Below are 15,250 nucleotides of genomic sequence, written 5' to 3'. Positions count from 1 at the left end.
TGTCAGGAAGTGTGTAAGTTCTTTGCTTGTACTAATTAATTTAATCCTTACAGCAACCTTGTAAAGCAGGTACTATTATTCTTCCCTTTTTACATGTGAGGAAAGAGAGGCCCAGAGAACTGTCCACTTGGCCAGGATCATGGAGCAAGCCAATGGTGGAACCAGCATCAGAATCCAGGTGCTCTGGCCCCAGAGCTCTGGCCCCAGAGCCCATAGGTAACAGCATTAAAGAGTGACAGCGGATATTTGAGTGGATGTGTTTCCATGGCTGTCATAAATTCTAGTCAATAAAACTCTACGCAAACTGCTTTCCAATGACATGGTAATGATCTTTTTTGTGAGGCCATATGATCAGTTCTTGTTTCAGGCTTTATAAAGTATCTACCAAATTTAGCAGAATTCATGGTACAGTAATTGAAAAAAAAAAAAAAAGCTCATGTTTTTTAAGGGAGCAGACTTTTTTCCATCTTTAATAGCTTTTATGTAGTTTGAACATACAACTGTTCTTAAGTGTAGTTACATGTGGGTTTTCCCAAGTTAACTTCAGTAGACAGAGCTTTAGAGAAACGTCCACCCTTGGTGTTGTAGATGAAAGGTCTACTTTGACATAGAGTCGTGATGGCTTTGCCTTGTTTCTTTTCCACTCACGTGACTCAGGAAGCAACCAGCTTGGCCCCATATATGGCCACACGTCCGTGACGACAGGAAGTCTGCTGGATGATCACCACTGGCACTCTGTGGTCATTGAGCGCCAGGGCCGGAGCCTCAACCTCACGCTGGACAGAAGCACGCAGCACTTCCGCACCAATGGGGAGTTCGACTACCTGGATTTGGACTATGAGGTAAATCTGAGGATGTGTAAGTTGTAATGCATCAAGTGGCTGCCTCAGTTTCCTACTGTCTTGTTGTATTATTGTTAATCAATCATATACCTTCCTATACCATTTTCATTTTATCCTCCAAAGAAAACTTAACTTACAACTTCACAACCTAATTTGTTAATATGTCGTTGTATTTATTTCTAAATTATTCATAATGAGTTCTTAAAACATTTTTAAAAACTTGGTACCAAAATAACATACTGATATATTAAAAGAGAAGGACCATTTATCATGTTATCAGGGCCATTTAACAAAACCAGAATAAATTTAAGTTGTAATCTTTTCTTTGGTAGTTAATTATAACATAAATCGCCTGTTCTTGATGATGTACGGTATATTATGTACATAGGATTGTCTAATATTTATTACAAAATATTGAATAAGAAATCCTGAGTTCTGGTATATGTTAAGTCATTTATACATTCCTGTCTGTAGATAGTTCTTTTGACAAGTTCTGTTTTCTCAGATATCATTGTCATAAAAGAAGTAAAAATATAGAATATTTTAAAGAGATTGTCCATAAATAAAAATATTTTTTTACCTTCCAAATGATCAAAGATTAAAAAATAATCAATGATCATATTGGTGCAGTAAAAAATATATAGTCTCATAATATACTGGTAGGCATATCAAGTTTTTTAATTATTTGGAGAGCAGTGCAACCTTAAAATGTCCATCAAAAATGTTAATCATAAATAGGGATAAAAGTTCTGTAAGAAGATGTTCATCACTGGGGCACCCCTATGAGTTTGCCGTGCCATCTCCATGTGCCTTGGCCCCCAGTTTTGAAATTGCAGATATATACATATACATATATGTATGTTACTGATATCCACACATAAATCTTTTAGAACATAGAATGTGCTTACCATAAAGTAGTAAGTGAAAAAGTCAGGATTTACAACTATGTTATTTCCTTTATATGTTTAAATAGTTTCTAAATTTTCTGTAATATACATACATTACATATATTTCTAATTAGAAATTTAGATTAGAATATGCCATATAAACTTTGATATAGAGACTTTATTAACATTAAAATATATCTAAGGTTATCAGGAAATAATTACTCCTCCAGACATCTCTTTAAAGTAAAAATGATTGTTGAAAGGGAAAGAATGTGAAAATCCCCAAAATTTCTATCTTCTGTAAATTAATATGAATCTTGACTGACGTGGCTTATCTCCTACTGTAGGAGAGAATTTAAAGATGAATTATTCATTCTCCATTAATAAACTTTGAAGTACCATAGAAGAGGTGAGAAATCCTGGAACATTAGTAATGGGCAAACACAATTCCAATTTTCAAAAAACAGAATTAAAAATTTGGGGTTATAGACCCTTTGAGTTTGCAGTGAAATCTATGAATATTCATGCACACACAATGCTTTCTACGGGGTCAGCAGTTTCATCGACACTTCGAAGTCCCTCTAGATAGAATATCATGTTTGAGAGCCTCACCTGTAGACAAAAATGCCTGAGACATATTTGTTAGAGAGACACAGGAAAAAAATTTTAATTTACTAGAAAGAATCAGGAGAGACTCAACATATTTCTCTTTGTAGAGCTACTACCTGATTACTTTCCTCAGATCCTGCAGTTATTGGCAAAAGCTGCAATGAAAATGGTTGGGCCTACCTTTATATCTCTACATGTTTACCTGAATATAAGGAGATTCTCTTGGCTTATTTGTTTAAAGAAAATTAGGGACTATAGTAGAATCAGTCTCTCAGTGTTTTTGCACACATCTCCTTGCACAAAAGGGCTCATTATGACTAACAAAAGACACACCTATTACTCAGGAAATTGCAAGGATTTTAGGAGCTCTGTGCCAGGAACTGGGAACAAAGACCAAAAATATTTATTATACTACACCATTATTCAATATTTCCATCATGTAGACAAAATAAACGTAAATAACCTCAAGAGCATACATGATAGGAAAATGTAGACATGAGTTCTGAGTAGTTATTAATTTTTTGTTTAATGTAATGTATTGAATTTAAAGCTTATATAATGTAATTTTTAACAATGACTCTAACAGTCCGTTCTCATGAGCCAGTATTGGCAGGATCCAGCACACCACTGCCAGCGGTTCATTAAATAATACCTAGCCTCATTCCCGGGGATATATTGAAACATCATGAAAGAAGCAATAGAAGACAAGTTTGTTCCTTTGACATAACTCAATGTGGGCATTTCTGGGGGGGGGGGGGGGGAGAAGCCTTAACCATTCACCTTATTGACCTCTCTGTAGCCTGTTAAAAGTGAGCCAATCACCGTTGCAGTCAAGCTGTAGCTACATGGTGACCTGAGAAGCGTGCAAGGGTGTACAGAGGCAGTTCGCTTCATTCTTCCTCCTCCAGCCAGTGACAACACAGGGCAGGACAGCAGACTGGTGTTTGTCCTGGCTTCTCTCCCTTCTTTATCCAAATGCCAATATACACCCACTTTGGATGTTATGCCCTTGCCTTTGCCATACAGTTCTGCTTGGGAAGTAGAAGAATGCCTCCCCCTTGTCCATTGCAGAACTGGGCTAGGATTTTAGAAACCCGTTGGGATTTTGTAGAGAATCAACTGCATGAGCTCAAATTGGAGCCATAATCCTGGGTTTGAATCCCTTTTTGCCCCTAACTGGTTGTGTGACAGTGGTGAAATCACATTCCCTTTCTATAAAGTGAGTATAATAGCACATTGCTCATAGGGTTCTGTGAGGAGACAACAGGAAGTAATAGAAATCACCACATATATCAGTTATAATTAATAAGACTGAACATAACAGATACATGTTTATTCCTTTCACTTAAAAGGAGCCTGCGGGCAGGTAGCCCTGGGCTCAAATGGCAGCATCATGGTCATCAAGACCACAGTCTACTTTTATCCTGCTGCTACCCCATCCCCTCTGCAAATCACTCCGAGATAGTTACTCACGTTCCATTTTGCATTCCAGACAGTGCGAAGGCAGGGAGTGAAGAAGACTGTGCCCCCCTCATCCCTTTAATTATAGCTCTTGGAGTCACACGCAACCCTTCCACTTAAATCTCATGAGACCAAAACTTGTTCAAAGAGGTTGGTAAATGCCGTGTATTGTCTGGGGAGCATGTGCCTAGCTGAAAAGCAATGTTTTTTTCTTAAAGAAGGTGGGAGAAAGGACACTCAGAGGTATCTAGCAGTCTCTGCCACCCTTTGGAAACTCTTGGTAGCTAACAAAATGGTCAGTGCAATTCTTTTTTAGAGTCAACATCGTCATTGAATGGCAGTGCCATTCATAAGGCAATTGTGTGAGTCATAGCAATATCAGATTATTAATCTAACAACTGCAACAGTTTTTTTTACCATGAGAATGATTACAATATCAGAACGTGTTTCCTTTTATTGGTGAGAATACATAACAAGAAACAAGTAGTGAGCACCTAATATCAAATGATGAGTTACATTAGGAATTGGGATTTGAACCCACATCTCTTAATTGTAAGGAATCTGGTAAATTGAGCCTGTGATGCTTCACCAGGGTACCTTCTATAAGGTAGAACATGAGCCAAGGGTTGTCGAAAACAGAGAAACCGTAAGGAGTGTGTGAATCATCATCCGGAAGGAAAATGAGAGTCCCCCCCCCCCATAAAGAAACTACGCACACAGAGAAGGAATAAAACAATACTTTTAACTAGCATTTAGTAATATTATTCAAAATGTGATGCTGCATGTCATTAAGCCTGGAAGATTTTATTACTGGAGCAGAGATTGATAAAATTGATAAAATGAATTTTAGATGAGAAATACAACACTCCATTAAAGTATCATTAATTCTTACCTTTGTTATTAATTACATGTATATAGCACCTAATAAGTTCAGTTCAATGCCACTTGAAAATATTTTCCTAATCTATTTTAGAATACTCTCTATTATTCATTTTGTAGTTTCCTGATTATTTTTTATGTATTTATTCTTAGTTTTTCTCTTTTCTTCCCATGTTTAAAATCTAAGGTAAATGATATATATACAGCTAACTGGTATTAATACATTTAATTTTATTTTAAGTGAGGTTTTTTGGTTTTTTATACTGTCTCATAAACCATCATTAATTTGTGCTTTTTCCCTTAAACCAGTTAAGCGTTTAAAATGCATATACACACTACTATATATAAAATAGATCAACAACAAGGACCTACTGTAGAGCACAGGGAACTATTTTCTATATCTTGTAATAACCAATAATGGAAAAGAATCTGAGAAAGAATATATATATGTGTATAACTAAATCACTTTGCTATACACCTGAAACTAACAACATTGTACATTAAAAATTTTAAAATGGTTAAAAATAATTTAAAAAATTTTAAAATGGTTAAAAATAATTTTAAAAATTTAAATTTTTTTAAAATAAAATGCCAAAACATAAATAACAGAAGCATAATTTGTGTCTTCTAAAACCCAAAGATCTCTGCTTTATATATAAAATATGAAGTCTTGACATTGAAATCTGTCTTTCATTTTCAAAACTTTGTAAGAAAAATTGGTAATTTAATAATAATTAAGAGAAATATATCTGGATTATATATCTTGATATTACAGCTATGATTAATAGATTCATTCACTACTAATTCTTTATTAGCAGTAAATGTCATTGGCAATACATAATTAAGTATAATTTTGTATTATATGAAATTGATATTTAGTACTATAACTTGATCAAAAATATGTAGAAAACTATATACTCTCTTTTTATAGGCGATGATTGCTTAAGAATCACAGGAAGGAGATTGACCTTATTCCTTAGGACCTAGGAGACCTATATCTTTAAACCTGTACTTCTCAAATTATAGCCCCCAAATCTGAAGATGTTCTTAATCAATGTTGCAGTTAGACTTTTGGAACTATTTTCTGCATTCACAATAAGACCAATGAATTTTTTACTCTAATGGTCATTAGACTATAATGTCTAAATAGGCTGAATACAATTTTCCTTGCTTTTGGCTGAAGTTTTATAAACTTAATATGTTAATGCTGGTTATTTCATAATGGCTAGAAGCATTTACTGATAGTATGTCTTTGAATGATAAGCATAAAAATGTATTCTTAATATTACTTAATAAAAGATATTTGCTGTGTAAAATCTTTTAAAACACTCCCAGGAAAATTGATAAACTGTCTTCCGGGTATTAAAATGCTAGGGGTTGTTGCTATTTTCTTGTTCAAGTTATAATCTAATTTTCAGAATTAATGACAATTAGCATATACTTCAATAACAACATAATTTAATATGCAACAGACTTTGGAGGCAGAAAAAAATGTCTGTATATATTGGCCGAGGTAAAGATAACTGAACTTGGATCTATTGGTAGTTTTGTCTAATTTATTGTAAATGTTTTTATTTATTTTTTTAAGTCGAATACAGTGTGAATATTGACATTTTGTCTTTTTTTTTCAAAGATAACCTTTGGAGGCATACCTTTCTCCGGTAAGCCAAGTTCCAGCAGCAGAAAGAATTTCAAAGGCTGCATGGAAAGCATTAACTACAATGGCATCAACATAACTGATCTCGCAAGAAGGAAGAAACTAGAACCCTCAAATGTGGTAAGGTTTTTCACCCCCAAAATATTGGTTCATAGAAAAATCAAAGAAATTGTATTGTGTCTGGACTGTTAATAAAGAACAGCATCATAGCATTTATCATCAGGCTTGTGGTGGGTTCAACCGTATAAAACTAACTTTAGAGTTACCTGAAGATATGGAGACATTGAATTTACTCTGAGAATAGATACCAGTTTTTGAGTTAAATTAACCAGAAATAGACGATAAGTTTGATTCAGATGGGGCCCAGAATTTCAGCCCCAGTGTTTCTGGATTCCCCATGGCAGAGGAACAGGCATACTTCAGCCCAGCTGTTCAGCAGCCCTTAAATCGGCAGCCTCGTGTTTCCAAATGTCACATCGTATATAGCTCTGCATTTCTTGATTATGATGTAATTCAATATTTAAAAAGTTTTAAAACCAGGAACTTTATTATATTTACTTCCATGTTTCCAAAGTTAATTCACTCAAATATGTAAAGAAATAAACTTCTTGTCAAAGCTAAACATACCAAATAAATATTATGCAATTAAATAAAGATTGATTAGATTAGATAGTGAAATCTGTGACCCAGAAGCTCACAGTGGTCTTCTCTGACTCTGGTCTGAGTGTTTCCAGGTTGAGCTATTTCAAGGAGAGTAGAAATCAAAGAACATGCTAGCACACTTGCATTCCTATGACACCGTATAGGATCACTACAAGATATCAACTTAAAAATCTGGTATGTGAGTTCCTTATGGCTCTGCAAGAGCAGGATTTTCTTTAATCCCAAAATGTAATTGAGAAGAGCCTGGGAATCCAGAGATCCATATATTTGGGAGCCAGTGGGAGTGGATAATATAATGAGTATTTGTGCTATGCTCTAAAAGACTCTGGTCTTGTTACCCCAAACTTGAGTCTAGGGTTTTCATAAAATTATTGGACAAATGGAAATGCTGAATGAATAACCAAGAGTTCAGGTTGGATATAAGAAACTATAAAATAATAATTTAATGCAAAATTTTTCTTTACTAATTATCTTTCTTAAAAATAATGATGAATTTATACTAATAGTTAAAAATTGAACTTTGGTGAAATTTTCTCATAAGATATATTGACTGTAGAGAAAAATAATAATAGCTCCATGTACAGGCAAAAGGCACTGTACAAGACCTGTTACATTTATGGTAATCTAAGAACAATACTACAAGGGAGATATTGTCATAAACATTTTGTAGATGAAAACTGAGATTTAAACTGGAAAAATAACTTTCCAATAAACATAGATTGTGGATTCACAGTATCCGACCCCTGAGGTCATGGTCTCTTTCCATGCTGTGTTATTTCTTATCTAGAGCAGTATTTATACATAGGCTATTTTAAATTTTGGATAAAATGGCATCAGAGTCCTTTTGCTTCCTCAGAAATTGTTACTTAAGATAGAAGGGTACAGAATCCAAATCATCATAATACCTTTTCCATTATTTACACCTTTAAGAAGTAAAGTGTTATTTCTGCCCAGACCTCCCAGTTGGTCCTCAAATGTATTAATTAGGTATCCAAACTACAGAGAATTGCACTCCAGAGACTCATTCCAAAATCAGCTTTAACCACAAAATATATTGTGCTTATCAATGCTATTTTAACCTGAATAACAAATACATTTAGAAAAGCATGAATTATCTATAATTATATTTGTTAAAATAGAATGAGCAGACATAAAAAAGGCTTTTAAACAAAAATATACCTATGTATTAAAAGTTTAGGCAGTATAGAGGCAAGTTGGACATTTGCAAGCAGCTTTACAAAGGCAAATATTTACGTAGGAAATTTGCTTTCAAAGATGTCAGGTGCTGATATTTCAGTGGAATTGACTCAGCACTCATCCTGCACCCCTCTCTATATACACACCCATTTCCTCATTATACGGTGGATCCAGAGTCAGCACCATTACTCAGAAAACACGTTTAACTTTGTGGGGAGACAATCCCCATAGCACAGGCATGCAGTCATTTATGACATCTCAGTTATTATGCACAACCAGTTCTTTTCATCGGGAAAAGTAAGCATTTAAAAATAATCATCTGTGAAGTCACAGCACAAATTTAATTTGAATATTAATTCAGAGAGACAGCCTAGCTTAATGTACTAAAGTGGAAGAGCTATGCATCTAGGGACAAATATGCGGTGTTGTTAAACAAACAAAAATTGAAGTGAAAATGTCTCCAAATCATATTCCTCAAGATATGGTGGGTTAAAAAAAGATGGAAGAATATGTAGATTTTCATATCTTTAAAAGGAAGGTACTTAGACACTAGAATATAAAATTCAATGTAGTTGAATAATAAATCAAATTTCCTTGTACCAAATAGAGGGAGTGTGAAGGGGAAGGAGGAAGCTTTAATTATTGCAAGTTTTCTTTTCCTTTTGTACATTCATGTCACTGTTTCCACAAACATTAATGTGTTATATATGCACACTTCATGGGAATTTATTTTATAAATTTATTTATTTATTTATCTTATTTTTGGCTGCGTTGGGTCTTCGTTGCTGCACACAGGCTTTTCTCTAGTTGCGGCGAGCGGGGGCTACTCTGCATTGCAGTGCGTGGGCTTCTCATTGCGGTGGCTTCTCTTGTTGCGGAGCACGGGCTATAGGCGCGTGGGCTTCAGTAGTTGTGGCACACAGGCTCAGTAGTTGTGGCTCACAGGCTCTAGAGCACAGGCTCAGTAGTTGTGGCGCACGGGCTTAGTTCCTCCGCAGCATGTGGGATCTTCCCGGACCAGGGATGGAACCCGTGTCCCCTGCACTGACAGGCGGATTCTTAACCGCTGCGCCACCAGGGAAGTCCCTCATGGGAATTTAAATGAGACTTTGAGTTGAATAACAAAATAATCTGAGATAATCACAATCATATTGATGCTAAATAGTTAATATTAATTCATATGTATTAGGTATTGAGATAAAACCCAAGAGTATTTGCCCCATAATAATTTAATAAATAGCAACCAAATGATCATAGTTCCCACTGAGACCAGATTTATATATTAATAAACACTTGACCAAGGCCATCCAAAAGAGGACAAAGGCATTCCCTCCCTGGCTGATGCAGCATCAGTAGTGGGGGAGGGAAAAGCAGCTCTTCGCTGTCTTCGGAAGGTCCAGTGGTCCACACCCAAGCCCACCGCACAGGGACACATCCATTCCATAGTCAGCCCATCACCTCAGGCTGTCAGTCTCTCAATTCCATGATGGATGGTGCTTGTACGAATCCCTCAACTTGATAGCCAACTGCCGTACCCTGTTCGCTATCGCAGGAAGGACATGCCGAGGTATCCAATTGCTGCATCCGTGTCACACGGCTGCACATGAGAATTTCACACAGGCTCAAGTTCTGCTTTGAAATTTGTAAAACTGTTGCTTTGTCTACTGTCTTCCATGGATGCTTATTTTATTCTACATTTTCCTTAAAACATGCCCTTCTGTTTTCCAGGGAAATTTGAGTTTCACGTGCGTGGAGCCCTACACGGTACCTGTCTTTTTCAATGCTACCAGTTACCTGGAGGTGCCCGGACGGCTTCACCAGGACCTGTTTTCGGTTAGTTTCCAGTTCAGGACTTGGAACCCCAATGGTCTCCTGCTTTTCAGTCATTTTGCGGATAATCTGGGCAACGTGGAGATTGACCTCACTGACAGCAAAGTCAGCGTTCACATCAACATCACGCAGACCAAGATGAGCCAAATAGATATTTCCTCAGGTCAGTGAAATCTATTCAATGTTCACTCCTGAAATTGCTATCGTGATTTCCGCAGCTAAAGTTCTGTTGTTGCTGTGTTGGTGTCACATGCTCGTGATTATGTTTGGAATCAGACTTTTGAGGTACTCTCTTAGCTGCCCTGAGTGCAGATTGAATGAGGGAAACAGAACCTCGCTGAGATGGTGAGGGTGGGCGAGGAGGAAAGTTGGTTGAGACTGTCTCAGAGGACTGAAATCTTCCATTTTTTTTTTTTTTTTGCAAATGCTAGTTCATTTTGAATAGAGCAGTGGATACTCCTCTAAGTTAATGTTATATGTTTAAAAACAAAGAATGTTTATTTGATTAACATAAGAAAGAGTAGTTTATCTTTTGACTTTACGGGCATTCAAATACCTTTTACTATTAGTAATAAGACTGTATTGATTTAATTATGACTTTAAAGGTATATTCTACTGCTTGAATCAAAAGCTCAAAGTGATCTTGCTATTGTACAACGTGTCAGAAAAAAAGGGCGGGTGAGTACAAAGAGGAATGACAAGAGATATGTATCGACTGAGGGCAGACTGGCCTGGCTAAGCAGAGTAATTTTTAAACTTGACATGGTAGTTGTGTGATAAACTGAGACTTAGGTAATATTGTTGTTATTTGAACAAACTTGGCGACCTTGGAATATTCCTTGATTATGATGGTGCAGAGAAAACTGAGATTGCCAAGTGAGATGTCATAAACAAAGAGAACAATGTATGATATGGGACTGATAAATAATTTTAAAAATCACCGAATTTCTCTAGATGTTTCTTGCAATAGGTGTTTTAAGTAAGTACTTATGTTAAGTAAAGAACTATTTAGAAATGGAAGACAGAAGGAAAAAGAATGTTTCCTGAGCCCCTTACAGATGTACCAATACTGAGAGAGGAAGTTCATAAGAGAAGGCTCAACTGTGTGACTGTGGACTCTGATTTCTAAATATTCCGTATTCACTCGTGACACCATATGCACACACCTGACACAGTTGCTAACATGTTGTATGATTTGGTCCATCTCATTTCTCTTCTATGCTATCAGCTCCTTGAAGGCAGAGGCCACGCCCCTGCGTATAGAGCAGCACCTGTAACGTAAGAGGTGCTCCAGGAATGTTTGAATTCAGCACTCTGGCTCCTTGCACACACAATATCTCCTGCTCAAGGATAGGTGTCTTTTCATACAATAGGCTGTGTGTTTCTGTATGGCCTGGCTCTGTGGACTATTACTGAAAAGGACTCAAGGAAGACAGGAATCATTATGTCACAGATGTCTCTGAATTATAGAAATCAAAAGCTATTGTGAAATACCTAGATGTTTACTTTTTCTGTTCTTATGTTGTTAGTTTTGCTTTTTCCCTGAATGTTCAGAGTCAAAATGATTGATCACCATATTTTATCACTACTTCCTAGTATAAATCCACCTGGGGAGATTTAGAGCAAATAGAAATTATCTGGAGAGACCAGAATAACACATAAAACAAATACACATACAAATATTTACCACAGTTGAGAAATTCCCCACTAGATTCTGTTATGTTTAATGATTCTTTTCTAATGCTTAAACACATAAAAATATAAGGATGAAGGCCTCCCTCCTGGCATTCACTGAGCAAACCCAACCTCTTGGTGGTTTTCCACATAACAGGAACCATTATCAGGATCTTAAACATAGTGATTAATAGACATTTGCTAATTTAATTTGGTCTAATTTAGGACTCCAAGATACTCTCATCTATTTTAAACTGTGTTTATTAAAATATGAAAGAACAAAGGAATCCAATATGCAATAACTAATTTACCTTAATAGATTTGCTTAAATATGATAAAAGTAGACTTCAGACGTTTTTGTCAATTTAGCTAAGAATCTGTGCAAATTAAGGAGAACAGATGTGAAATCCAAAATTTTATATAGTCTCACTCTTACATAGTCCAAAGAAAATATTTATGTTTCAAAGATTTCCATTTTTTCCCATACATGGAGGACACTAATATTTGGTTTAACAAAGGGAAATCATTCTGTATTATATATACCCTATTCATTTATTGTTGAAGTATAGTTGATTTACAATACTGTGTTAGCTTCAGGTGTACAAGAAAGTGATTCAAATATAGATTCTTTTTTAGATTCTTTTCCCATTATAGGTTGTTACAAGATATTGGATATAGTTCCCTGTGCTATACAGTTAATCATGACTGTTTAACTATTTTATGTGTAGTATTGTGTGTCTGTTAATCCCATACTCCTAATTTATCCCTCCCCTCCCTTTCCCTTTTGGTAACCATAATTTTATTTTCTATGTCTGTGAGTCTATTTCTGTTTGGTAAATAAGTTCATTTTATTATTTTTTAGATTCCACATATAAGTGATATCATATGATATTTGTCTTTTCTCTGACTTACTTCACTTAGTATGATCATCTCTAGGTTCATCCATGTTGCTGCAAATGGCATCATTTCATTCTTTTTTATGAATGAGTAATATTCCATTTTATATATGTACCACATCTTCTTTATCCATTCATCTGTCAGTGGACACTTAGGTTGCTTCCATGTCTTAGCTACTGTAAATAGTGCTGCAATGAACATTGGGGTGCATGCATCTTTTGGAATTAGAGTTTTTGTCTTTTCCGGATAAATGCCCAGAAGTGGGATTGCTGGATCATATCGTACTTCAAATTTTAATCTTTTAAGGAACCTCCAAGACTGTTTTCCATAGTAGCTGTACCAATTTACATTTCCACCAACAGTGTAGAAGGGTTCCATTTTCTCCACACCCTCTCCAGCATTCATTATTTGCAGACTTTTTGATGATGGCCATTCTGACTGGTGGTGTTTTGATTTGCATTTCTCTAATAATTAGAAATGTTGAGCATCTTTTCATGTGCCTCTTGGCCCTCTATATGTCTTCTTTGGAAAAATGTCTATTTAGATCTTCTGCCCATTTTTAGATTGGGTTTTTTTTTTTGATATTGAGTTGTATGAGCTGTTTATATATTTTGGAAACTAAGCCCTTGTTGGTTGCATCATTTGCAGTTATTTTCTCCCAGTCCCTAGGTTGTCTTTTCATTTTGTTTATGGTTTCCTTTGCTGTGCAAAAGCTGATAAGTTTGATTAGGTCCCATTTGTTTATTTTTGCTTTTATTTCTTTTGGCTTGGGAGACTGATCTAAGAAAATATTGCTATGATTTATGTCAGAGAATGTTTTGCCTATGCTCTCTTCTAGGAGTTTTATGGTGTCTTGTCTTATATTTAAGTCTTTAAGCCATTTTGAGTTTATTTTTGTGTATGGTGTGAGGAAGTAGTCTAACTTCATTGATTTACATGCGGCTGTCCAGATTTCCCAACACCACTTGCTGAAGAGACTGTCTTTTCTCCATTGTACATTCTTGCCTCTGTTGTCAAAGATTAATTGACTGTAGGTGTTTGGGTTTATTTCATTGATCTATATATCTGTTTTTATGCCAATACCATGCTGTGTTGATTACTATAGCTTTGTAGTATTGTCTGAAGTCTGGAAGGATTATGCCCCCAGCTTTTTTCTTTTCCCTCAGGATTGCTTTGGCAATTCTGGGCCTTTCGTGTTTCCGAATAAATTTTAGGATTATTGTTCTAGTTTTGTGAAAAAAATGTCATAGCTAATTTGATAGGGATCACATTAAATCTGTGGATTGCTTTGGGTAGTTTGGCCATTTTAACAATATTCTTCCAGTCCAAGAGCATGGGATATCTTTCCATCTCTTTGAATCATCTTCAATTTCCTTTACCTTGGAGGTGAAAGTCTTATACACTGAGAACTATATCTACCCTATTCTTATCAACAGCATGAGCACTGAAGAATGACAGTCCTATTTTACTTCTTTTTTGAAATAGCTTGGTTGCAAAAATGTAGGAGATAACAGAAAATCTAGAAGAGGAAAACACTAATAACATGTTGTTGTTCACACACACACATGTGTGTGCTGCTTCTAAATAATAAGTTCTGTAGTCCAAGATGAAGGTAAGTCATTTGGTTGAAAAGCCATCTTGGAAAATATTGTTCTTTGGTGATGAATTCAAAATAAATTCGATAAGTTAGAGACTATTCAATATATTATTCACCCCCTCACATTTTTTCCGTCTAAGTTGTGATTAATTTTTAAGTCTCATTAGATATTGACTATGACTTGTAAAAATTAGTCAAACTCTGAGTAACCTTGAATTTGCAGAGTGGGTTATCTCTCTGTGAAAATATTTTCCAACTTGCAACATCAGCTTTCATAAAACATTCCACTACATTTATTTCTATTTAGAACAGAGGTCACTGACTGGTGAATATATATTTGTGCATTACCTTTAACTAGGAATAAGTGCTAAAAAGAAAAAAACATGCTGAAAGGGTCAAATGGATAACCTATGTTCACTCTGAGAATAATTTTCATTTTAACTTTCATATCCATTACCCTGGGAAAGGTGGACCTAGAGATGATTTTGTGCACCTAAATTGTTTCCAGCTTTACTGAGGTGTGATTGACAAATTAAAACTGTATATATTTAGGTTGTACAGTGTGATTTTTCTTAAAGATGTACAATGTGATGTTTTAATATACATGTACATCGTGACAGGATTACCACAAACAAGTTAATTAATACATGTATCACCTCACATAGTTATCTTTTGTGTGTGTGGTGAGGACACTTACGATCTCTCTCTTATTTTATTTTGTATTTAAGTACACTATGCTTTATTCTTAACTATAATCACCATGCTGTGCATTAGATACCCTAGAACTTTTTCACCTCCTGACTGTGAAAGTTGGTACTCTTTGACCAATATTCAACAAGCCCCTGGCAACCACCATTCTACTCTTTGATTCTATATGACTTCTAGTCTTTTAAGATTCTACCTATAAGTGAGGTCATACAGTATTTGTCTTTTTTTGTCTATTTCATTTAGCATAACATCCTCCAAGTTCAAATGATTTTAATCAAAACAGTGAGAAAATATTTTATATCATACTCAATACCTACTGAAACAAAGTTTTATGAAATAAAATTTACCT

General features: G+C 35.4%; 1 protein-coding gene across 1 annotated transcript in view; it reads left to right on the top strand.

The window, feature by feature from the left end:
* CNTNAP2 (contactin associated protein 2) overlaps positions 1–15,250 on the top strand; it is a 1,523,154-nt gene that overhangs the window by 358,910 nt on the left and 1,148,994 nt on the right. Inside the window, exons 6-8 of the mRNA XM_057550506.1 lie at positions 658–842; positions 6,312–6,455; positions 9,924–10,188. Coding sequence (XP_057406489.1) covers positions 658–842; positions 6,312–6,455; positions 9,924–10,188 — 594 coding nt within the window. The remainder of the gene's footprint in view (positions 1–657; positions 843–6,311; positions 6,456–9,923; positions 10,189–15,250) is intronic.

The sequence above is a fragment of the Balaenoptera acutorostrata genome, chromosome 7, assembly GCF_949987535.1.
Source record: "Balaenoptera acutorostrata chromosome 7, mBalAcu1.1, whole genome shotgun sequence".
NCBI lineage: Eukaryota > Metazoa > Chordata > Mammalia > Artiodactyla > Balaenopteridae > Balaenoptera > Balaenoptera acutorostrata.
The sequence above is the reverse complement of the archived record's forward strand: the minus strand, read 5'-3'. Positions and strand labels throughout refer to the sequence as shown.